Genomic DNA, 24,341 nt, shown 5'->3' with positions numbered 1-24,341 from the left:
TTGCAAAGTAGCTGTTCAGCTTGCAATGTTTGGTACAGCAGCGGGTTAGCGGGGCTCTATCGGCATTTAGGCGCCGACAACCGACTGTTAAACACCACCCCTTCATCTGGTTTCCGAACTGGCCAGACAAGTGATTTATGTGGGAAGCAGGTTCTGGAGATAGCTTGTCATTTCTCCAAATCAGCTATGACTTCAGAAATTCCATTTCGTGCAGCAGCAGAAATCAGATATTGCGGCACGTTAGTGATTTTTGACTCAGGGAGGGCAGGGGCTGCGCGAAGTGCCCGCACTGGAGCCTCCCAGTTTCCGTGGGGTCGGGATCGATGTTGGAGCCAAAGGACCACATGCTGCCATTTGGCAGTTGCCAGGCTCGTCCGTTTAAAATATCGAAACCTAAAATATTTTCATTATGATCTTTAACTGCAAAGCGAGTAGTCGACATGCGCTTCTCACCAGGGAGCCATAAATTGACCTTTGTGGTTTGGCACTCAACACTCCTCAGTTCACACCCATAATCTTAACTCTTTGCCATCCGGATTGTATGCACAGCTTCTCGGCATCATATTGCGTTAATAGTGAAATTTGTGCTCCCATATCTATTAAAAACTTTACCAATTGCCCTTGAGGACCAACTGGAATTAAAACGTATGGGCCAGCATCACTTACCCACTGACAAGCCTCCACTTTCTGGACAGGCAGGCGCAATTGCCCTCCGGACATTACTCATTTTTTGACTTCATGCCCTGCAATTCCTCCCTAAAGGAGAGGAAGGGGTTGTCTCCCTTTCTGGGGACTGGCACCAGAGGAGTCGTTGAAATATGCTCCTTCCTTTCACCGTTATCCCGTTTCTGGAGTGGTTCAATCAGTAAGCTGACAATCACGGCTCTGGGAATGCCTAGGGCTACCGCATTCCTCCAGAATTCATTCCTCCATTCTCGAGATTCTGTTTGCAGGTTTTTAAATTTGTTTCCCTTCGATCTAGTTTCTCTCCCTTGTTTCACGGGTCTTTCTTTGTGATCTCCTCCCCTGGGCTTCAGGTTTGGTTTTCAGCTGGTGCATAGTCCCAGCCCATCTCACAGTTGTACATTGTTAACATTAACTACAATGTTAATTGATGCTGTGCATTAATTCTGCCCATGTAGGGAGTTGCTTACGGGCATTTTGATCGTAATCACCTCGGCCCTCATTGTGTTCTGTGTCTTTCTTGATCTCATCTCGCTTTGCAACTAAATGGGGTTCAAGAGTTTCAAGGCCTCCTCTAATCAGTGGTTTTAACATTGTAAATACTGTAGCAGATAGTGGGACATCCTGGGGCCCTCCTTTGTGCATGGCTTGTATGCAAGCGGCTTTTGTGACCGCTGTAGAGAGCTCACTTAGAGATGTAATGGGGATTATGGAGGGTTCACCTCCCTCCGTGGTGTCTATTTCTCCAGCCTAATAAGCTACTCGGCTGGTGATAGAACGGAGCATATTTGTCGGGTCAGGTCCTAAATTGAAGAAAACTCACAGACCCCAATAGCCGCTTGCTTCGTCCTCGCTCAACATTGGTCGCTTGCCACCACTTAGGCATACTCGCCACAAGTATTCCGTTTCAGCTGGTTTCCTGCTATATTTCTCTTGCAAATTTGTCAATTGCAATAGATCCCAGGGGATGGTTCGCGTAGTATGTCGTGGATGACCAGCCCGAGGTCCCGCAGTTCTTTCTGTTTTAACAACGGGTCTGGCTTCGCATTCAGGAGGATTTGTGGGGATCAAAGGATCGTCTTCTGGCTCGCTATCATTGGGATCACCCCAGATGTCCCCATCCCAGTCGTCAAGGGATACTATTAGTTCCCTGATCTGTATGATGCCATGGTGGCAAGGAGCTTGCATAAGCATCATCTTGACCTTTTCTCCCAACTTTTGTCTTTTTTCCTTTTCCTCCTGTAACTGCTTCTGCAGCTGTTCTATTTTTAAAGGCAGTGACAATTCAGTTGTCTTTTTACCTTCTGTTTCTTTTTCTAGGTCCTGTACCTTTCTATTTCTGTTCTCTCTTTCTTGATATGCAGCTTCTAAACAGGCACCTAGCATCTTACAGATAACCCCTTTCCCTTTTCCATCCTTCGTGCGTCCCCCAGTTACTTTTAGGTGCTCTTCAACGGCTTCCCAATTCTGCCGATTGTCACGAGTCCATTCTTCTGAGAATTTGGGACTCAGATTCACTCCATGCCTCCGGAAATAATCAGTGATGCTACTTGCCATCCTGCCGACTATGCCAATTTGTTGCGGAAGGAGTGAGAGTGCACTTCACTCATAAGAGAGAAGCAAAAAAAAAAAAAACTTTATTGCTATAAACCAGCGAGTTAACAAAGTTCAATTGTAAATGTGACAGTGGGTTCACAAGATGCGATGGCAAGGTGCGCTTGATTATTTACTGCATAGAGGACAGGGTCAGACAAAAACTGTCAGGGAGACCCTCCCGTTGAGTCATGAGGTGCAGAGGGGACCCCCTTGCTTTCTAAACTCCTTCTCAGAGAGGAGTCTGGGTGCGGCTGGATCCAGTCCTAATCCCAGACTTGGCCACCTGTTTATGTCTAAGGATTATATATGCACAATCAATCCTTTATATCACTTAGCTAAGTTTTCAAAGTTTAGCATGCTATTAGTCACTTACCGAGGATCTGTTGCGGCAAGGAATCTCTCAACCTGGAGGAGTAACCTTGAGAGGCGTCCCTGCTCGAAGGGAGATCCTCAAAGGGCTCTTGGGCTGCTCACTGTTTATGGGGGTAAGATGATTGACTCATAGTCGTATTCACATACCGACTGCATATGTTAGTTTCTCCAAATTTGTCTTGAGTCGGACATTGACCAGCACTGTGGTTAGGTGGACGCATTGCCATAAATTAGCCCTTGGCTGTTGTGTTGTTATCCGTCTTCCCCGTATCTACTTTGAGCTGGATGCATCCATCATGACTGCCACTGGTGGTTATCGCTTGGGCAGGGTTACGGGAAAAGGTCAAGTGCAAGTGTGGGCAGGGGGGAGCACACTGACACAGGCCTTGACAGGCTGGAGTGTTGCAGTGGCATCCGTGGGGCTTGTCACTTGCTGCACGGTGCAAACCTGTGCAGCACTTGTAGAGAGCACAAGGGTGTGTTTAAGGACCCACGCTGTGGAACTACACCAGTAAAAAGTGGGATATGTGAGGACATGCTGGCTTACAGTGTTGCTAGATCGCTTGGGAAACAGTGTGAAGTGGGACCTGGTGGATTCTTCCACACCTCTCAGCTCTGAGCTGCAGGACTGCCACTTTACCACAGGGAATGACAGTCTTGGCATCTTGTTCCAAAACGGCATCCCGGAGTATGAAACTAGTCCATATCTGGCTTTTCTGGCATTATGCTGAAGCCGAGGCAACATGCAGACAACACTAATTAAATCCTTGGCAGAATCTCTGGCCTTCGAGTCACTCATTCAGGCCACTGCATGCAGTCTGGGGATGAGGATGGGAGCTTCTGACTTGATCCTTTCTGGAGGAGTCCTCCTAGCCAGCGGCGCTACTCTGCCTCTTTCTGCTGTGGTAGCACCCAGCTACACTCGAAGGTCAGAACCAGTCAAAAGTTTTAGGGGGGAAAAAAAGAAAGGTTAATGAAGGGTATTTGTGTCTCGCACCTCTCTTGGCTGAAAGATGCTCCTGTGCAGGGACGGGCCTGCATTAGCATGCACAAAACTCCCCAAACCCCTGGTAATTGTATCTTGTCCAGAATAATCCTGTTTGTTTTATTTTCAGCCTCTTGAAAACACTGATTTAGTGTACCACTTATGAAGCACCATGGAAATTACTAACTGTGCCAGGAGGGGATCCAGAAAGGATCATGACAGAAAAAAAATAAACATGACTTTAGGTATTCTGTCCAGACGTAAAAAAAGTTTGGGAAATTGAAAGAGGATTATAGTCAGTTAGTCAATTTTAATTGTAACGTGCGGGCTGGCATGCATTTTTGGTTAATATTTGTACCTCAAAGGCAGCAAGTAATTCTGGGCAAAGCAAAGCTGCTGCTGTACTATGCCAGTTTTGACGCACGGCTTCTGACCAGTGAGCTTCTGCGTGTCTGTGCACTTCTGCATAAATCTGTATTTCTGCTGGCTCAGTCGAAATGCCAAAATGTAGACAGCCAGGTCACAGAAATCCCCGCCTCAGAATAGCAGTACGATGACTTGGGTTCCCACAGTCTCTGCTGACGAGTGCGTCTGCTGGGGCCTCGTGCCAACCCAATGACTCTCTCATCTCGCAGCTGCCCGGGACTCTCTGTGCGGGTCCGGTGTGCTTTCCAGCAGCCAGTGCAGCCAGTGGCGTCAGCAGCTGGGTCAGACTTACCGTGTAGGATGAGATACATGCAAGAGAAGAGTACTACCAAGCAAACAGCAATGTCTGCTGTGTTACCCCAGTAAATACTGGTTTTCCTCACCATACTCTGGTATCCAGGCAGAATTCCCAGTAACATTAATGAATGCGTGATGTGTATGCGCGTCTGCACCACATGTGCAGACACAGCAGCACAAAGCGCCCTCGGAGCCGCCCCTGCTCCCTGGACCCGTGGCACGGGTGGCTTCACAAACCTTCCTGGGGTCAGGCTTTGTCCCCAGCCAGAGACACCAAAGGGCACCTCTGCTTGCAGCTCACCAGGCTCCCCCCCAGGCTTTTCCTATGGGGGAAGCACTGGCCAGAGGAGACGAGATGTCAATGGGCATCAGTGACAGCAGTGGCACAGGCCACTGGCACCTCATGCGCAGGGGAGAGACAAGGCCAAACACCCCTGTCAGGAGACACTGGCTGTGCCCTGCGTGGCAGCGGGAAGCCCTGTCTGAGGAGAGCCCAAGAGCAAGGCAAATTTGCCACCAGCCCTGGCGGGAAGGTGGCCAGTGTCCCCCTGTTTGGAGGAGTGGTGTCAGTGGGAGAGGAGGAGGAAGAAGAAGGTGCCCAGGTGCCTGTCTGAAAATGGCAGGTGCCATTTTCTTCCCTGCCCCTGCCTTCCTTCATGAGTCTTGCAAGGACAGACTGAGCCCCCCGCTCCCTGTCCTGCCCAGAGCACCGCGGCTGGCTCTCACTGGGGAGCGAGCAATAGAAATAAACAGCTTGCTCTGAACAGAGCTCCAGAAGAAAACTGGACCTGAAGGCATGAATGTTTGTGCAGCATGTGAGGATGAGCACAGCAACGGACAAAAAGGAAGGACACAGCCATGGCCAAACGCAGACTACCAGCACACTGCAAAAGTATTGATTGTCCCTTGTGTTTGACTCAGCACAAGCCTTCTCCGCAGCACCCAGCAAGGTAGAGAGATGTATGTGTCAAGAAGTGTTTGCAAACCAGCTGCCAGAAGGCAACACCTTTCCTAGGAGACAAGGGATGGATGAAATGGGTCGTGTTCACTAACGCTCAGGTATTCAACTGGGCTGAGAGCAAAGAGCAACGCTGCGTGGTTTCCTTGGGTCTTTTGTCCATGCTCACTGCAAGGCAGTCTGCATTTCTCCTCCCCTCGCTTGTAACATCTGCTTCTGTGTCTTTGCACCCGTGCACCTCTTGCACCATCCCCGCAGATCTCGGTGTCCGGTGTCCCCAACACCGCGCTGTCCCAAGGGGTGCTCAGCCACAGCAGTGCGGAGAGGGGGGTGGTGCTGGGGCAAATATACGTGGCAGCTTCAGCTCTTATGAGCAGCAGGAGGGAGGGAGAGAGGAGAAAAAGGAGGGAAGGAGGGAGGAAAGAAATTTCTTTTTTCAGCATTTTGAATGGCAGCTTGCCGGAGTGCGGCTGTGCGGCTGTTCCTCCTGCTGGATGAGCCCAGGAGGGAAGGGATGTGGTTGCCCAACCGGTGGCTTCTTGCCCATTTTCTTGGGTCTTACTGTTATGGTTGGAGCCGACCCCACGAGCAGCACAGCCTCAGTGATGCACTCTGAGTGATGGGTGTAACTCAGGTACACACTGAAACAGGCGGATCCGAGGGGCTCACGTGCTCATCACCCATCCCAGGGGAGGAGGACGCCTCCCCAGGAGACCTGGGGCTGAGCCCCTGTCACCTCTCCAGGGCAGGAGAGCACTGTCCCCACCTGGCAGCTGGAGCGAGGGGAGGCTAACGAATGGCACAGGAACCCAGATGTGGTCACCAAGGCATGAGTGAGCCTAAGCACTAAGATGTTTCAATGACCTTATCCCTTCAGTGTTATTTCTAACGTGAGGATAAATGTTTCTCTTCACTTTTAATACCTGTTTGGGCTGCAGTCCTTTTTCTTGCAGAAAATGTGCAAGCCTTCACCTTTCTGTGGCTCTTCACCAGTCCTTGGGCTGAAACATTTTCATCCCTAAACATAGCTTCTCTCTCTCTCTCTCTCTCCCTGGGTAATTTTTGCCCCCCCACCTTTTCAATGAAGAATAAATGCGTCTCCCTCTGGTGGCTGGAAAGGCCAGAGCTGAGTTGTCTCCTTGCATCTCTCCAGGACAGTGACACGAAGGGATGAGGCTCCCTCTGCAGGGTTTTCTTTCCGAAGTGAGGCACAGAAATGATTTCTGTGAAGGGTTGTGTGTGTATCTGATCAGCTGGTGCCTGCACCTGCACCAAAAGCTGCCCGATGGGCTCTGGGCAGGCAGCAGCTCTGCCGCATGAGAGCACGGGAGGAACGGGATGCTGCTGCGGCAGGGATGTGCCTCCAGAAGTGCCTCCACGCAGCTGACAGAAAAGACAAGAGGAGAGCTTTGGAGGAGAAATTAAGAGAAGGGGCAAAAAAAATGTTCGTCAGGGTTCAGTGCAGTCATGGCTATGGTGTGTGTCGTGCTGCTGAGCTGTGCAGAGCAACTCTGCATCAGAGAGCTCCAGTGGGACCCAGGGGCTCCATCCCTGCTCACTGCTCAGCCTTAACGAGGATTTCTGAAGGATACAGCCTGAACAATACAGTTCCCGGCTCCATGGCACACTACTGACAGCGCGGTGAAGGTCACAGCTGCCTGGGTTTTGCTCCTGTCCCTCCGCTTGAAACAAAAGCAGAAGAACCTGGCAGGGCTTCGGGCTGGAAGAGCTCTTTCTTGGGACATGAGCCATCTGGGTGCTGCTGTCGCTTTGCTTGGGGAAGCAGCGCAAGTGTCCATTGTAGCTGCACCCAGCGACACGGTGCCATCACCGTTCAGCCGCGGCTGGTGCCTCCCGAGCTCAGCACCCTTTGGGAGCATTTCAAAGGCACCATTCATGCTTGTAAGCTTTCCAGGGTTGAAGTCTGCTCCTTGGAACAATAATTTGTATAAGCTTTTGTTGTGTCTTCAAAGCGAAAGCCAGTCATGATGCAAACAGCCCTGGTTTACAGTCAAAGTTAGTTGTAAGACCAAAACATCCCAGCAGGCGGTCCGCATAGCAGAGAGAGTCAAAACAGGACTGTATCTGCTCTTTATCATCAATGTATGGATGCTTGCAAGTTTGTGTGGACATAGCATCTCCATCGACTATTCTCCACACTAGCCCTTTTTCTCCCTATCTCCAGGGAATTAAATCCTCAAGGGACATTTCTGCTACAACTCCAAAACCTCATTCTGTCTCTGCTGACTCATTCTAGCTCTGCCACGGTCTCAGCTGTAACTGCTTTCCACTTGGGCAAAGCAATAAATCAAACAAAAAGAAACATGCAACTCTGGCAAGTCTCTGAAGTCTGCAGAGGGAAGCCCTGGTGTCACAGCACTGGGAGAGAGGAGGTTGCTGGGGTTCCCTCTGGTACCCCCAGGCGGTTACACTTGCCCATCAGCCCTGCAGAGGGGACTCCAAAGAAGCTGTCGAGAGCCGAGACAGCCCCTTTCTGTATACAACCACCAGCAGCAGGCTTTCCCACAGGGCAGCAAAAGCAGCATGAGCTGGGGAGAACGGTGTTTTGATCCTTCAGGCCAGACATTTCTTTATCAAGTGCTTCAGACCACAAAGCTTCAACTTGCCAGTGCTGCTGTGCAGCCTGCCTCCCCGAGCTGACCTGGCAGCCTGGCCACAGAGCAGAGATGCTGCTGGTGTAGAAGTACCACTGGTCTCCCCAGATGGTGAGAGAAATAAGTTTTCAAATTCAGAAGGCAACTGAGGGGGAGATAGAATAAAAAGAAAAGGGGCTTTTTCCCCTCTTAACCCACTGTATCCCTGCAGAGCACATCCTTTACTCTTGGTTTCCTCCTCTGAAACCCTCCTATGCCTTGCGGTCGGGAAGTCAGCAAGCTCTGCCTAGCCCTTCCAAGGAAAAGTCTCTCTGGTTATGAGGGACACAATGTCTCTTTATCTTGGAGAAACATGGATGCTTTTCCCCCCTCATGTATGGACTAGAATGAAACTCTTTCCAGCAGCTTTCTCAGATTTTCTTATCCCTGAGCTGTGTCCTGAATACCAGAGGGTGAACAGAGGTTGAAGATGGGGAACAGAGATATTTCTTGATGTTGCAATTGCCTTTCAGGTGGTGTTCATTTCATACCTATTCCTCTTGCACTAGAAGTGCACACCATGACAATGAGCAACACTCTTATCTAGGGTTATCGCTAACAGCAGAATACAACAGAAAGCCTTTTCTGTCTCCCGGGGAGATCTGTTGAGGACATCCGTGAGTCAGCCTGACTTGGTTTCTCTTTATTTGAAGTCCTCCAGTTAAAACCTGTGTGGGTACTTCTTTCGGCAAACCTCATTTCTTCATAAGCGTAATAGCCTGCTCTGCGTTTGGTTCCAGTTTAATTCTGAGCAGCGTGGGAGAGATGGAATTGATGACTGCCTTCAGGGAAACCCAGCTGCAAGGAAGTCTTTTCTGCCTGGAGGCAAGTGATGGCTGGGCACTGTCTCTCCTGCTGTTACATGGGCAGTCCTGACCCTTATTTGCAAGGTTTTTGACTGCAAAGAGCAATGCCAGAGGTGATGTGCTGAGTACTGGCGACCCAGGAGCGGGTATCAGCTGGCACGAGGGCGGCCGTGGCTGCCTGGGCTCTGGCAACCCGCGTTTTACAGCTCAGCAGCAAACGAGCTTGGTGTGTGCAGGTCCCCAGTGAGGAAGCTCCTTCTGAATTATCCACACCTTTTTTTTTACAAGGCTTGTCTGTAGAACGCAGTGGCTGGGGAGGACGCAGCCCTTCATCATCCCCGTGAGGATGTGGGAGACAGGTTTAGATTTGGGTGTCCTCTGAACCACAGCATACCTTCTGCAGGACCCACGTTCGCGGCAGTGCTGCAGGGATAACATCAGACGATCACTGGCATCGAGGAAGCCTTCATTCGCCTTTCTGAAACTTACAGTTCTCACACAATGAGAATGTTTCCTTAGTAGCATATACCAGAAATTATCTTTCTGAAAGTTGAAAGTTCATAATTTTGGCAGTCATAGCTCCTGCTTTCAGTGTGTGGGGAGAAACCACCCATCAGCCTTTTGATGTTTTCCTGAAAAAAGTGCAGAGTTCTTTACATCTATTTTAAAAAAAGGGGCAGGATGGAGCTGCTGGCACTTGTCAGAGAAAAAGGTGAGTTTTGACAAGCTGCTGCTCTGGCCTTTTGCATTCCCTAACCTTTAAACTTTATTTCCAGCAGTGTATCTTTGCTGTTCCTGCCCAACACCTAACCAGGTATCGGTTCCCTGATTATTTCCATGGGTGCTTGTCCTGGCCTATGCGGCTGACATCACTTGCATAATTTGGCTGATGTTGGAGGCTCACGGTTTGACCTTTGGTGTATTGCTATGTAGCTATTGGGGATGTAATCTTTGCCGGATAAAGCATAACATTATGAAAAAATATGTAATTGGCAGAAATACCGGAACTAAACTTACACAAGAATATTTGTCTGGCAACTCGGTACACCAATCAATGAGCAACAGCTCAGACAACCTGAAAGATGCTCTCCACCCCAAAAGCCCCATCCAGCTCAGCCTGTACGAAGGCGGCACAACTCTGCCTTTGGGGAGAAGTCATTTTAACCTCCCTTGGCATTTGAGGCAGGGACAGTACCTGGAGGTGTTTCCAGGACTGTATTCCTGTGTGTGCTGGAGGACCTTGGTATTGGTACAGCCCCCAACCGGACACGGTGTCTTGGATCCCCATAATAACACACCCCACTGCACAGCCTCCTGCCTGGTTTCACCGCAGATAAACTGCTTTGCGTGCCCCAGCGGTGCCTGGAAATGTGCTATGCAGCATCCCAGTTATGGGTGCACCCATAACGCAACCCTGAGCATGATGCTCAGGCCAGGGGCCAAGAAACTCCTTGATTAATGAACATGCTAATGCTTTAAACCCTCAGACTCCTCCAGTCCACTGGAAGCCCTGGGCTGCAGAGAGATGCAAGACTCAAAATCTTGTTTACGGGCAAAGAGGAGGCACAACCTATGTCCAGGTAAAGCCAAGAATTTATTGATAGTGTAGCGGCAATCTCAAGGCTCCAATATTATCAGTCTCGTTCTGCTGGTCGCAGAAAAAGGAAGGATACTAATGCAGTTAAAATTGTTTTGCATACACATAGTTTCTAGCTCTTCTCCTGGTGGTAGGCTCACCGTTCCCCTGCTCCTCTGGGCCCTAAGGCCGGCGATTTCACCCAGGTGGTGGTGGTGGGGTGGGGTGTTAGAGCGAGCTGTCAGCAGCTCCAGCCCTTCCCTGGGACAAATGCCATGTTCATGCTGATGGTTTTTTCTGCCTCCCTCTAGGATGTGCTTGGGGTCATTTTTATATGTTTTCTAACATGCTTCTATACCTTCTTCTGTCTTCACCGGTCTGCAACCTCATGTTACATCTAGTTTACTATGTACGGTGCCCCTTATGTATGTTAGATACTATTTTTGTTCTGTCTGTTACTGCTAGACCCAGTTTTGCCAGCTCCAGACCTGCATTTTTTATCTGACCATCAGTGAGTTGTGTATAGCTGTGGGGGTCCCCAGTGCCAGCCTGTGCCCCGTCTTTTACCATCCCATACCTGTACTCCTCTGTACTGCATCCCGCATCCCCACTGCTCAAGTCCCCTGCTATCATACCAGACGTCTATTTCTATACACTGTACCATTGTATCTGAGTCAAAAAGATCTCCCCCTGCATAGGATAGGGGGAACCAAGGGGTGAGAGCTTTTACATGGTGAGTATAAAGCTCCTCAGGCATTTCTGTTTCTTGTGCAAGTCCTGTCCTCCTTAGCCCTTCTGCCCCTCTGAGTGGCCGCATCCTGCTTCACAAGTCCTGCTTCACAATTTCACAAGACGCCAGCAGAGCCACAGCAGAGCACGTTAATACTTCTCAGCTCAGCCCCAAAGCTCATTCCAGGAAGCTGCACTGCCAAAGTTCACATTTCATAGGGTAGGCACTAAAGAAGAGGAAATATACATTTAAACCCAAACAGGCTCAGCTTAGAGAAAACGCTGGTTTTCAATGCAGCTATGAATTAAGGTAAGAGACAATTATATTTTACCTGTAATTTGATAGAGCAAGATGACAAGATATGGTGTCTCATGAACTTAAGGAAACTCTTTGCTGCTTAGTGCTTGGAATCTAAATGATATTTAATTTGGGTAAAGATGATGTGGGTATTGTTTACAAATTGTGAAAGTAGAAAGGGGAATGCTTTTATTAATCAAAGTGGGCGAGGGCAGAGAAATTTTACTCGGTGACTAATTATTTGTGGCATCTCGTGGTAAAAGAAATATTTACCCTGGCTAGAAGTTCTCAAGGTCAAAGCAAAATGCTGATAGATTGCTAGTGTGCAGCATTAGCCCAGAAGGACAGACCAAGAAGACATAGCCCTTCTATTTCATTAGATGTTTTTTGTTTGTTAGATGTCTGCAGGGATTTCACAACTCAGCAGCATTGCTTGCTTTTAGTTTTGGTTGGTGAACCAACATCCCAAACATCACTGACACTGAAAGACAACCCAATACAGAAAATCTGGTAGAGATGATAGAAAGTGTCTGATGTGGACAGACTAGCAAGAGAATGGCAGAAATTCAAAAAACTTAAAACCCCAACTTTCTGTATGACCACATCATTACTTAATTTCTTTGTGACTCAGCTTTCCATAGGAAAGATGTCACACGAAGACGTCTGCTGGTTTGGATGAGACATTTGGGTAACACAGTGGCGGTAGCCCATTCAGTATTTGTGATATAAATGTAGATCCAGAAACAGTGGTTCCCAAAATCTGGTCTGTTGGGGCAAACCCTGCGTGGAGGCAGCGCAGCCAGAGGCAGTGACAGGATAAAAGACAGCAACTTCAATGAATTACGAGGGTTTGGGCAGTGCAGAAAAAATCCAAAAGGGAGAGGACAAGGCTAAAGTTTGACAAAGGAGAACACATAGTAAATTGAGAGTAAGTCACAAAGTAAATGTGATCTTCACAGAAAGGGGCTGGCAACTCCAGAAGTTAAATCTCACCTGGACACAGTCAAGACGGGGTAATGTGCGCTGCTCTCGAAACCAATGGTGAAGATGATTTAAGTGATCTCCCATTTCTAGCGAGCCTTCTCAGATTTCTGAAGGATGCTGAGGAAAAGTGAGCTTATTAATAACAAAAAGGGGGGCAGAAAGTAAATAGGCAACATGATAAAGGTGGCGAGAGGACAGAGCGCATGGTAAACAAATACAAACAGTGCCCATAGCTACAAACAATCATCTGTTTTCACTGTCCCTTCAACAGATAATAAAAAAAAGAAACTTGAATGCCACTTAAGAAGGGAAGGCCTGGGAAAAAGAAATACTGAGGAAGAGCAGGTAAGAGAAAACACTGGCAAAATGCTCAGCTCTGCATATGCAAAAAGTGTCACAAGCAACTGCGCAAGCAGAAAGGGCAAATAGGGGAAATAACAGACTGGAGGAAATACCTGTGAAACAAATTTTCCAAGAAAATCCTGATCCTGGCAATCACCATCCAGTCAGATGACAACCCCAAACACCCAGGGCCCCACGGGGAGCTCTTGGGAGGGCGCCCGGTCCCTCCCCAGCTCTGCCACTGTCCCCCGGCAGCTGAGTTAAAGTGCTCCCCAGCCTCTGCAAGGACAAAAATAAATACTGCTCTTCAACATCTTTCTCACACCGTTTACCTAATTTCCCATCCCCTGCCCAGTCCCTAGGGGCAGGACACTGACTGGTAACCATCTCAGGTTAGAGAGGCTCTGCAGAGGACCCTTGGATCTGGTCATAGGATCAAGACCACAAAATCATGACACTGAGAGTCACGGCTGAAAATTACAGAACCATTTCAGCGATTTTTGAACCTCGATTTTAAGATCCAGGGGAGACACAGGAGTCTGAATCATATTGTCAGGTCATAATTCCTAAATGCATAAGTCGTTTCTGAAACAGATATTTAAGGCTCTGACCTGCTTAGGGCCAGATTTCTAAAGGTACTTAGACCGCCAGACGTTCAGACCCATGCCTTGTGGGATTTTTCAGAAGCCCCCCAGTGCTTAGCTCCCATTCAGAAGAATTATTTGAATCAACGATGGCACACCAGGAAAATGCCTCGATGTGACTATCTGCAACTTCACTTGCTCAAGAGCCTTGGTCATGACCTGAAACCTGAGCCTATTCCCTGCTCCATTAAGGAGCAGGTGGGACCCCCAGTGTGCAGGCACCGCGTCTCCTGCATGACCACCCTGTCAGCCTCAGAGGGGCTTTGTCCTCCCTGGAGTTGAGGGAAGGAGCTGAAATCATTGAAAACTTCAGCTTACAGCTTTTGCTACAAATGACACCAGCAACCGCAGGAGTGAGCTGCCATGGATTTGGCAGGGTTTGCTGTGGCTGCAGCAAACCACACACCACTGCGGTGCTGCTGTCCCTCCTGGCCAGCTCGCAGCAAGTATTCCTGGCAGGGTGACAAAACCAGCAAGTGGAGGGATGTTGCTGGGGGCAGGATTCGCCCACAGCATTGGGGTTCAGTCCCCTGTGCCCACTTTGCTGTGATGGTAGCACAACCAGCTTGAGTGAGGCCACTGGCCCAGTGAGCTGGACCATGCACTGACGGAGCAAGAGCAAGATCTTGTTCAAACCAATACCTCTGTGGTTGCTCTGAAGCATGGGTGGTGAAGCCCTCACCACCAGCAGAGACAGTGTTTTTGTGTTTTCTTTATAAATCAGAGTACACCCAATTTTGTTGTGATGGGTTAAGCTGAAACTTGTGCCCTGGTTACTTGCTGCCCTGCAGTTATCTCCAGGTTAGCATGGGGCATCTTTGAGGAAGCCCTTTCCAATGCTATAAAGCCTTAGGTGAAGGTGAGAGAGATCCTGAGGATTTTGGACTCTGTACTGTCCCCCTCCTGCCCTCCATGCTCCAAGCCTGATCTTTTCAAATGTATTTTTTTACCCAAAACTATTGGTTTAAGTTTGTAGATTTACATGTTGCTCATCTCCAGCTAGTGGTGTCTGCTTCTAGTTTAGTTTGTGATGGTGGTGTAAAAACTGTAGAACTGGTTCAGGGAAGGGGCATTTTTTTTCATCACTTTGACCTAAATGCCTTTGTAAAGGGACCACAGGCCTCTGCAATATACGGGCTTGTATTTATCTTAATCAGCAGTGGTTTGATCAGCTTCCATTTCTGGGTGCTTTATTTAGGACACCTTAAATGCCGTAATTTTTTGAAAGCCTCAGCATCGTGCTTCTGCACCTTGAACTCCACCTTGAGTTGGAAAACCCAATGATGAAGCAGCCCTGATCACTACTTGCTTTTAAAAAATTTATCCTCAAAGTCTTGGGGGGAGCCTCCATAAATTAATCACTCAAATCAATAAGCAATTATTAAGCTTGCAGAACTCTGCCAGGCCACAGGAATGGTCCAGCTGATCTGAGAATAAATCACAGAAGAAAGAAGAAACACCGAATAAAGGAATTTCCTCACCTTAAAGTCATCAGGGAAGGACTGGGGCAACAGGGAGCAAGGGTGCATCTGGGGTTGCACCACACCCACACAGAAGCGATGGAAGAATGATAGAAGCACTGGTTAGAAGTAGAGAAACCACGCAGGGTTTAACAGAGTCAGTACAGACTTGCTGTTTGATAACAACATCCCCGTCCCCAAACTGTGCTGCTTTCTTTCCACAGCCATCATATAGCCTCCCCTCTGACCCAACCCCAGCAGCTGCTCCGTGCTCTTCACAGGACCCCACTTCCCTCCAGGGGGTCCCATCCCGGGATTTGGGCTAGCTAGTGCTGGTGAAGTACCTGGGGAGAGGACAGTTTGGCCTTTTCAGTCATTTATTACCAAAACAGAGTCATGGTTGTTAAGATGAGTGTGCCCCAATAGCCCCTTTGCTCTGCCTCCCTGCCTATCAGGGGCTGTAGGGTTTTACCCAGTACCCCGCTGCTGAGCTTCTCCACTCTGTCTGGCCTAAACCTGTTGCCCAGACTGGTATCTTCTCTTGATGTGGAGACCCTCAGACATGCAAAAATATCCTTTTCCTACTTGAAGTCTGTTCCAGTCATTAGCCTTTCACCACTAAAATGTGTATCTGATTTCTAGCTTGCACATTTCTGGTTTGAATTTCAATGCATCAGTTTATGGTATGGCTAATCCCACTAAATTAGCACAATTATTAACATGAGCAAAAGTGAAATCAAGTGTTATCAAAGTATGCCTGCAGCCCCAGTATCAAGCTCTGCAATGGTAAAGTCTTCCCTTTTTTGTTCCTTCCCATTTAGCATCTCTTTCTTTAAACACCCACGGGTTGCATCAGCTTTTCTTACTGCAACATGTGGCTGGGAGCTCGGTTTTAGAGTGTGCCCGTATCAGCAGCCAGGTTTCCTAGCAGATGCGCCCCCGCTCTCGAGACGTGGTCTGTGTCGTTTAACTCCCAGGCGTTCACTTTGGCTATATTAGAGCCACCGTGAATCATCCCAGAAGCCCCAGATTACTCAGATCTGGCTGAATCACTGTCCAGTTCTCTAACTCTTTTATCAATTGCCCCTGCCAGCTCTGATTCCCAATCTGCTTTCAGACCAATAATGAAAATACTGAAGAGTTTTTGGCTTTCAACTCATTCTTCCCGCAGACCTTTTACAAGCAATATTCCTAGTCCAGTGAGGCTTTTCCTCCACGAATGGCTGGCTTTTGAGATTTGACAGCTAGCCAGCCCAAATCCCATTGTAATGCTTTGTTGGGCTTGTGTTGCTTTGGGCTGGAGAGATGTGTCAATCAAACAAGCAGGCAGTGCAAGTCAAAGCTCCGGCTCTCCCGCACAGTACCCTTTATCAACCTTGCAATCTCATCAGAGGTCCAAACTAAAGCTTCTCTTCTCTAAAGCCATGCAGACTGGCATTAGCTACACTCTCCCCCTTTACTGTTTAAATTGATGTTGCCCAGGTTAAAGGTCAGGTTACACTAGCTGTTTCACCTTGCTTCCCGCTTTCGAAGGTCGGCTTTGTGTCAGCTGCTTCCAGCACCTGTAGAAGTGGAAGGGGGGGGACGTCTTCCCACTTCAGGACTGAATAAAAGACTGAGATTTAAGATTTTAAGTAACTGTATCTCCTGGGCTGGGCCTGCTTTTGGCCCCAGCTATCTAACATGATCCCAAGCAACTCCAGAGACTGTCCCCTAAGAACGGAGCCACCCTTGCTCTGAAAGATAAGCTAAGTGAATTACAGGTACCAGCTGGGTGTAGGACTAGAAACTGGGCCCCATCTCTGGTTAGTGTATTGCCTGTAAGTCTGAGTTTTGTTTTGTGTATCACCCAAACCGTGGTTAGAGGTGTCCGCGGCGGTCTGGTGATTGTGTGGCAGCTGCTTGGTGCCAGGCTGATTAAGAGTTTCACCAGAGTGCTATTAAGTCTCGCATCTCTCCTGCTAGTTTCCACCCAGTTCTGGTTATTTCCCTTAAATCTCTTTTTTCTGTGTGTTAGAAGTGCCACCGGCAGCTATGACATTTCATTTGGAGGTACCCGAGGACATCCCTACAGTCTTGCCGACAATCACCAGCCAGCAAGAAGCAGATGGGTATAGTCGCAAATGCACAAAAGCAGTTAATATTTGGGAAGGGTGGTGACAGCTCAGATCTGAGGTATACATGCCTGTAGGGTTTCACAGGGGTTCCCACAAAGCCTACAGCTTCCCTGGGCCAGATGAATCATCGGCGTGCAGCTCCGTCCCATTCAGCATGTGCTGACAACATGCTTTGCTTGCATGCTTTTTGCTGGCATGAGAAAAGCGCGTTAAGTCAGCCTAACCCAGAAATGCTGACTAAGGTGTGAAAATCTTTCTGAGGCTTAAATACTTTTATCAGTGTATTGTGCAAATCTGAGGTGTGGCCCTCTGGCAGAGGTCTGGGTTTGGGGTTTGTTTTTATCTTCTTTTCATTCGGTGATGGCAGAGGCATCATGGAGAGGCGGAGTGCTCACAGACCCCTCTTCTTGGCAGTAATGTGGCACTTGGCTGAAGCGGCAGGGGTGATAACTGGAAAGATCAGATGCATAAACAGGATTTGGCTCTTGTGTCACCCAGTCTGATTCCAGTACTGTTTGAAGGTTGAAATGCAACTTCTGTTGCTTAGAGGAGTTTGTGCATTTCTTCTAATTTCACTTCCCTATACGTGCTACATATAGCACACATGGTTGTTGGGAATAGCTGGGTTGAGAAACAGGGGGTTTGGTCCTGCAGACTGTTGTCTTTGAGTTAGCTATAAATGTGATTAAAAGCAGAAGTGTTTGTGGGGCATAGGGTGTAAAACTGCTGGGGAAATCTGGAGAGAGAGCAAAGTCGTTGAACAGTTCCACGAGAAGCAGAAACGAATCTGATATTTCCTGTATTCAGCAAGGGAAAACGGCTGGTGGAGGGACCTCGCAGCCCTGCAGTCCTTCTTTGGTGTCCTCTGCACTCTTCAGTTCACTTTGTCCCTTAGGTGAACATTTATCGTAAGCGCAAGAGAGAAAATTGGGTTGAAGCTGACAGTGAGAAGGCCATAGCATGTGCTGCGGTGGCCTTCGCGAGGCTGATGGAGAATACCTGGCAGGGCAGGATGGAGGGTGGGCAGAGCTAAGTTTCCTCACTTTAGGGTGCAGTAAAATTTCATCATATTATGCCTATCTGGCATGGGCTGGGTTTTGGATTTTGCAGCCCATCTGTTGAGTAACATCAGCTTAAACTGAGCAAAGTGGTATCAGAGGAGCTAAATATTAAAAAAAAACGGATGGCATTGCGTATGCAGGATGAGTGGTGGTGGGATGCTATGAGTGTGTGGCCGGTGATATACAAAATCCAGGACCTAGAGAGTGAACAAGCCACAGACTGCGCCAGCAGTTTTGGATGCTAAAGTCATTTTGCTAAGTGCAGTTCTCGCTTGCCCCTGGATGTGCTATGCAGCATCTCACCCTTCCTGTTGGCATAGGTACCACGGGCTTTGCAACCACCCATCCAGCAATAAAGGAAATAATTTGCTACTGTAGAAACAAATTATCCCCATCAGTGAGCTAGAGGAGATTACCTGACCGAAAAGGTACTTCAGGAAAAATCCCAGCCAAGTGATGTTCCTCTTTACTTCAATGAGGCCAGGAGTTCATCCTGCACCTCCATGTAAATGTTCTCCTGTGAAGAAGGTGGCCATTCCCACACCCACCTTTCTCTCCAGGCAATGCCAGTGGGAGCAGCCTGTGCACAAGTCTGCCAGACCTGAGGGCTACCCCGTGGTGGAAGCTGCATTTCCTTGCACATGTGAAAGCCTCCCTGTGCCCAACAGAGCGCAGCGGCTTGTACGGACACATATGGAAACTCTCTAGAGGAACAAGCTGCCTTTCTAGACATGAATTAAGGGAGTGAGCATGGGAAAGACCAGCACAGCTAGAGGATCTCAGAGAGGAGAGTAAACCAGTGTGCGCTCCCTCTCTCCAGATCAGGGATTTCACACAGCAGACACAGTCTAGGCAAGACCACCCAGTAGCCCTCTCTGGATGCCTGCACAGTTAGCAAAGACGCTAACGGCATACAAGCAGGCATCAATCAGTTTTTTCCTCTGTGCATGATGGGACTTCTGCTTGTCATACCAGGAAAGGCATGTCTGAAACAGGACCTTACATGGCACAGAAGCAGCAGCACTTTGCAGAGACATCATGGCCTCTGTCCGGCTTTGTCACAGAGTCACAAAGTTAGGATGGGATTTCTGGAGGTCTCTTGTCCAAACCCACGCTCAGAGCAGGGCTGTCTGAGTTTCAAGTATCTCTAGGGATGGAGATTCCACAACCTCCCTGAAGCCCTCTCCTGGTGTTTGATCACACGGTGAATTTTTTTTTTCCATATAGTGAGTAACAATTTCCCATGGCCATTGGCTCTTATTCCTCTGAGGAAAGTTGTCTGCTTCACCTTTACACCTTCTCACCAGATCCCCCTTGAGATGTCTCTTGTTGAGGCTGATCAAACCCCGTTCTCAGCATCTTCTCATACACTAGGTGCTCCAGCCCCAATCATTTTGGTAGCCCCCAGCTACCGCACACCTGTGCATCTGTGAAGAACCAGCTGTGGAGCACATCAGCTCGCAGAGTAAGACGGAGGCTCTGGCGCTGTGCAGATGGGTGCAGTAACAGCTCACTGGCAAGGAGCTGGGTGAGCTGGTGTAGCAACTCATATTCAGCACAAGAGACTTGGTGTACCCCGACACTTCCTTTCATTTTAAAGGCACATGCTACATACATTTAGTCTCAGAAGAGGAGAAAGAAAATGTCAGGATGGGAAGGCAGAAAATGATGGGCTATTGGGATTATGTATGATGTCTCCTGCTCATTTCTGTATCCCTCAACCAGGTAGAGAGATAAAGTAATGACTGGACAGACACATGAAGAGATGAGGAACCTGTCACATATCTCTGTAGGCAACTCTGATTAGTTATCTATCTCACCAGTAGAAAATCAGCATCATGTTTGCAATTGCTTCTGCCCCAGCATCTAGGCATTTCCTATTCATCCCCTTTAATTCTGCTGGTGTCAGATACCACACCTCCAGAAGCTGGAGAATTAAACTGGGCTGCAAGCAAGGGGCTGGACAGACTCTGCAGGCAGACTCAGCTCCTAGTTCAAGTGGAAAGGCACTGCAAGAGCTGCTCAGCCCATGGGCGTGCCTGCCTGCTGCAAACAGCCTTCCCTGCGCCGTGCCCATGCCCCGAAACTACCAGCGCTGAGACAGCCCTTCACCTAGCTCACTTTTCCCGTGCAAAACCACAAAGATTGTTTTCTAATGACTGTGGGCGCTTCTCATTTAAATGTTTTGGGGACAGCTAGGCTTTGAACTTTCAGAATAAAAAGATATTTTAAAATGGAGAGCCTGCATTTCTAACTGGCACAAAAAACCCTCTTTGAGAAATGACTACAAAATAAGAGGCCAGAACTTCACGGCCCACACCACAAACGGCACTCTAGTAATGAGCCATTAGGAGAAAATGTCAACATGGTCACAACAGCCACCCATTGGGGAGTTTGTTGTAGTTACCACTACATCACATGAAACTCCTTAGGCAAGGACTGTCTCACACCTCAGGACATCTTTATTTCATGCTTAGTCTTGCAAGGTTTATTTTAAACAGAGGCTATAGAAACTATTGCTATCAGTGAAACGTGGACATGTAGGCTGGGATTCCAACCACTTCGTTCTAAGTGTCAGGAGTGGCCGTAGTTACACACCATCGATGTATACCACTGAGTAACGTGCCCATGCTCTCCTTATAGTCAAAAGGAGTTTTATCAATGCAGTCAGCAGAGTCTGGAAAGCAGTCTGTCTTGTCGTAACGCAGATTTGGCCTGACCTGTATTGGAGCAGGTGCACTGCTCTTCATTGCCTGTATTGACTACAACTCCCACTAACAGGAGATGTAAACATCTATAGTAGAGACAGCTTATGGTCACTGAACTGAGTCCCTTTACAGCTAACGGGCATTCCTGTAGGAAGATTGGGACACTGTGACCAAGGGGTAGCTATTAGTTGCAGTTTTGTTATCACTGACCTTTCCTTTCAGTCTCAGCTTTAACAGGCTGGTTTGGCCATGTTGTCATCTCCCTGGGCTTCTGCACAGTTATCGCACTCAATTTCCTTCATTTCCTACAGTGAGAGCAAGTAACAGATACTTAAAAGGCCTTTACCCCAACCAGGGAGCAGACCAAATGCAGTAACATCTGCACCCCTCTAAGATTTTTGGTTCCCTGCAAACAGAAATCTTTGCGGAGACTTGAACACCACATCCTGAGGGAGCACCGAGGAACTGACGGGTGCCCCGAGTTATGGGATGTGCAGACCAGTGAGCCCAGAGGTCACACACCTGCACCCCATACTCTCTTTGGGTGCAGCCTCCAAGCTAACAAGCCCTGGCTCCACCCCGACTACCTCGCAGCCAAGGCGGGAGCAGTCATGAGATGCTTTGGTGCTTGAGGAAAAGGGTCAGTATAGTTTCTGTTCTTTTGCTCATAGGATGATTTTTTAAAAAAACTCATCAAAGATATGCTTGCTCCCAAGGGATGTCCCAGTGCAAACTTTGCTCCTTTGATGTCAGCAAGCATCGGCTCAGACCTGGCTAAACTGGGCGTCTTACCACACTTCCACTCTGGGGTTAACATCTGGGGCGGGACTGGGCTCTTGGTGGTGTTGAGAGGCACTGCATGCTGATCAACAGCTACAAGTGAGGTATGGTTTCCTGCTGAGCGCTGCCCAGCAGACGGGGAGAGCGCCTGCATTTCTCACACTGCGACGCACCACTTGCAGAGCTCGGTTAGTCGATGTCGGTTTGCTGCGGCTTTTGCTGCTCTTTCGATAAGCAGGGGCTTATTCGACCGCCCTTGAAATTCTCATTTATTTTTTCTTACCCTAAAGAGCTAATTTTCAGTGAAGTACAAGGAACAGCAGAGTCTGGGCTTTTGTTAGTAACTACCATCACCTCCACAGTAATACAACTCTCACTAACCCAAATAGTGACAAAATCCCAAAGTGTGTGTGTTGGTGAGGTCTTTCAGTATTTTACCATAGCAGATACTGGATCTCTAACATTATTCTCTTTTCCCTTTTCATCTTGCCTTCAGCCAGAAAATTCAGCATGACGGAAGCATTCACAGAAACGACAGCTGAATACGCTTACGATGAACATGCTTTTTCCTGCAATAAGACTGACATCCAAGAATTCGGAAAAATATTTCTGCCAATATTTTACATTGCAGTGTTTGCTGTTGGCCTCACAGGGAACCTAATGGTGGTTTTTGCCATTGTGAAAGAAGGCAGTAAAAAAAGCATCACTGACATCTATCTCCTGAACTTGGCTATCTCAGACCTTCTCTTTGTGATCTCCCTCCCCTTCTGGGCCTCCAACACAGTGCGTGGATGGACCCTCGGGACTATTCCATGCACAGCTGTTTCCTCACTGTATTACATCGGTTTCTTTGGGGGCATGTTCTTTATCACTGTTATCAGTATCGACAGATACCTGGCCATTGTCCGGGCAACATATTCTCTGAAATCCAGAACAGTGAAACATGGCTCTCTTATAACCTGTGGAGTATGGGCAATAGCGATTTTAGTTTCAGTGCCTCATTTTGTGTTCTCCCAGCTGGTAGAAAACGACTGCATTTCTGTCTTCCCCCAGGAGCTGGAGAACATCTGGCTGGTGTTCTGCAATGTGGAGCTGAACACCATTGGCTTTTTCATCCCAGTCTGTATCATATGCTGTTGCTACTGTGGGATCATCAAAACCCTGCTGTCCTGCAAAAATCAGAAAAAAACACGAGCCATAAAACTGATCTTGGTTGTCGTGGTCGTGTTTGTTCTATTTTGGTCCCCCTACAATGTACTGATTTTTCTAGAGACTTTAAAGCACTATGAGTTATTCACAAGTTGCAACCAAATTAAATCATTGGACTACGCAATGCACCTGACCGAAACCATTGCATTCAGTCACTGTTGTCTCAATCCTCTCATCTATGCCTTTGCTGCGGAAAGATTCAGGAAATACCTCTATCATGTCTGCTTAAAGTACTGTCCATTCCTGTGTTTCTGTGGCCCCTGCAGTCGCTACCAGGTCACCTATTTAGCTAGCTATGCAGAAAGCGCCGTGAACAGCAACATAACCCTGAACACCAGTGACCAGGATGGCTCTGTCTTCCTCCAAAAGGCTCTGTGAAGAAGAAATGTATGTAAATGTTTGCACTGGGACATGATGATCAAAGGTCTGGGAGGCCTGCCATATGAGGATAGGCTGAGAGAGCTGGGTTTGTTCAGCCTTGAGAAAAGGAGGCTTAGAGGTGATCTCATCACCGTGTACCAGTACTTAAAGGGGAGCTACAAAGAAGATGGAGACTCCCTTTTCACAAGGAGTCATGTGGTGAGGACAAGGGGTAATGGGTACAGGTTACTCCCAGGGAGATTCCGATTGGACACGAGAGGTAAATTTTTCACAATGAGAACAGTCAACCATTGGAATAATCTCCCCAGGGAAGTGGTTGACTCCGCTACACTGAACACTTTTAAGACTCAGCGGGACAGGGTGCTGGGCCATCTCGTCTAGACTGTGCTCTTGTCTAGAAAGGTTGGACCAGATGATCCTTGAGGTCCCTTCCAACCTGGTATTCTATGATTCTATGATGATAAATACGTTTTCTGCAGGTCTAGTCATCACTGAGAGATTGCCATTACCCAAATGAAGAGACTGCACTGAATTACAGACATGCCTCCTGTTAAGCATTAAACAGTCTAAAACAATAAAGATTTTAAAACCAAAAGCAGTACAATATGTCAAGGCTACGATTTACAAATGTACATAGACCTAAATTCATTTTTTAAGGGAAGAGACATCTCTTTAATGAATGTTAGCTGACTGTTAGTAAAGGGGTATATTCTTGATGCTATACGTTCATGTGGAAGCCATTTTGAGGTTACTGACGCAACAAATGTTTTTCCTGTGCTTTCATAGAATCGTAGAATTATAGAATCATAGAATCATTAAGGTTGGAAAAGATCCTTAAGATCATCGAGTCCAACCGTTAACCTAACTGCCTGGTTCACCTCTAAACCACGTCCCTAAGTACCACATCCACACGTTTTTTGAACAATTCCAGGGACTGTGATTGCACCACTTCCCTGGGCAGTCTGTTCCAATGCCTAACCACTCTCTCTGTGAAGACATTTTTCCTAACATCTAATCTAAATCTTGCTGGCACAACTTGAGGCCATTTCCTCTCATCCTGTTGCTTGCTACCTGGGAGAAGTGACCAGCCCCCACCTCGCTACAACCTCCTTTCAGGTAGTTGTAGAGAGCAATAAGGTCTCCCCTCAGCTTCCTCTTCTCCAGACTAAACAACCCCAGCTCCCTCAGCCGCTCCTCATCAGACTTGTTCTGCAGACCCTTCACCAGCTTCGTTGTCCTTTGGACACGCTCCAGCCCCTCGATGTCCTTCCTGT

The 24,341-nt window shown here is 48.1% G+C and overlaps 1 protein-coding gene across 1 annotated transcript; it reads left to right on the top strand.

Moving 5' to 3' along the window:
* The first annotated feature begins 11,293 nt into the window (after positions 1-11,293).
* On the top strand, positions 11,294-23,397 carry CX3CR1 (C-X3-C motif chemokine receptor 1). Its single transcript, XM_082321477.1, has 3 exons — positions 11,294-11,393; positions 12,637-12,710; positions 21,974-23,397. The coding sequence occupies exon 3, from the start codon at positions 21,988-21,990 to the stop codon at positions 23,062-23,064; it is 1,077 nt and encodes a 358-aa protein (XP_082177603.1). The 5' UTR covers positions 11,294-11,393; positions 12,637-12,710; positions 21,974-21,987; the 3' UTR covers positions 23,065-23,397.
* The last annotated feature ends 944 nt before the right edge of the window (positions 23,398-24,341 follow it).

This window comes from Platalea leucorodia (genome assembly GCF_965183815.1).
Source record: "Platalea leucorodia genome assembly, chromosome: 1".
Classification (NCBI taxonomy): Eukaryota; Metazoa; Chordata; class Aves; order Pelecaniformes; family Threskiornithidae; genus Platalea; species Platalea leucorodia.
This window is presented reverse-complemented; position numbering and strand designations above follow the sequence as displayed.

Coding starts and splice junctions, on each gene's coding strand:
- CX3CR1 (XM_082321477.1), top strand. CDS start 21,988: ATGACGGAAGCATTCACAGAAACGACAGCTGAATACGCTTACGATGAA.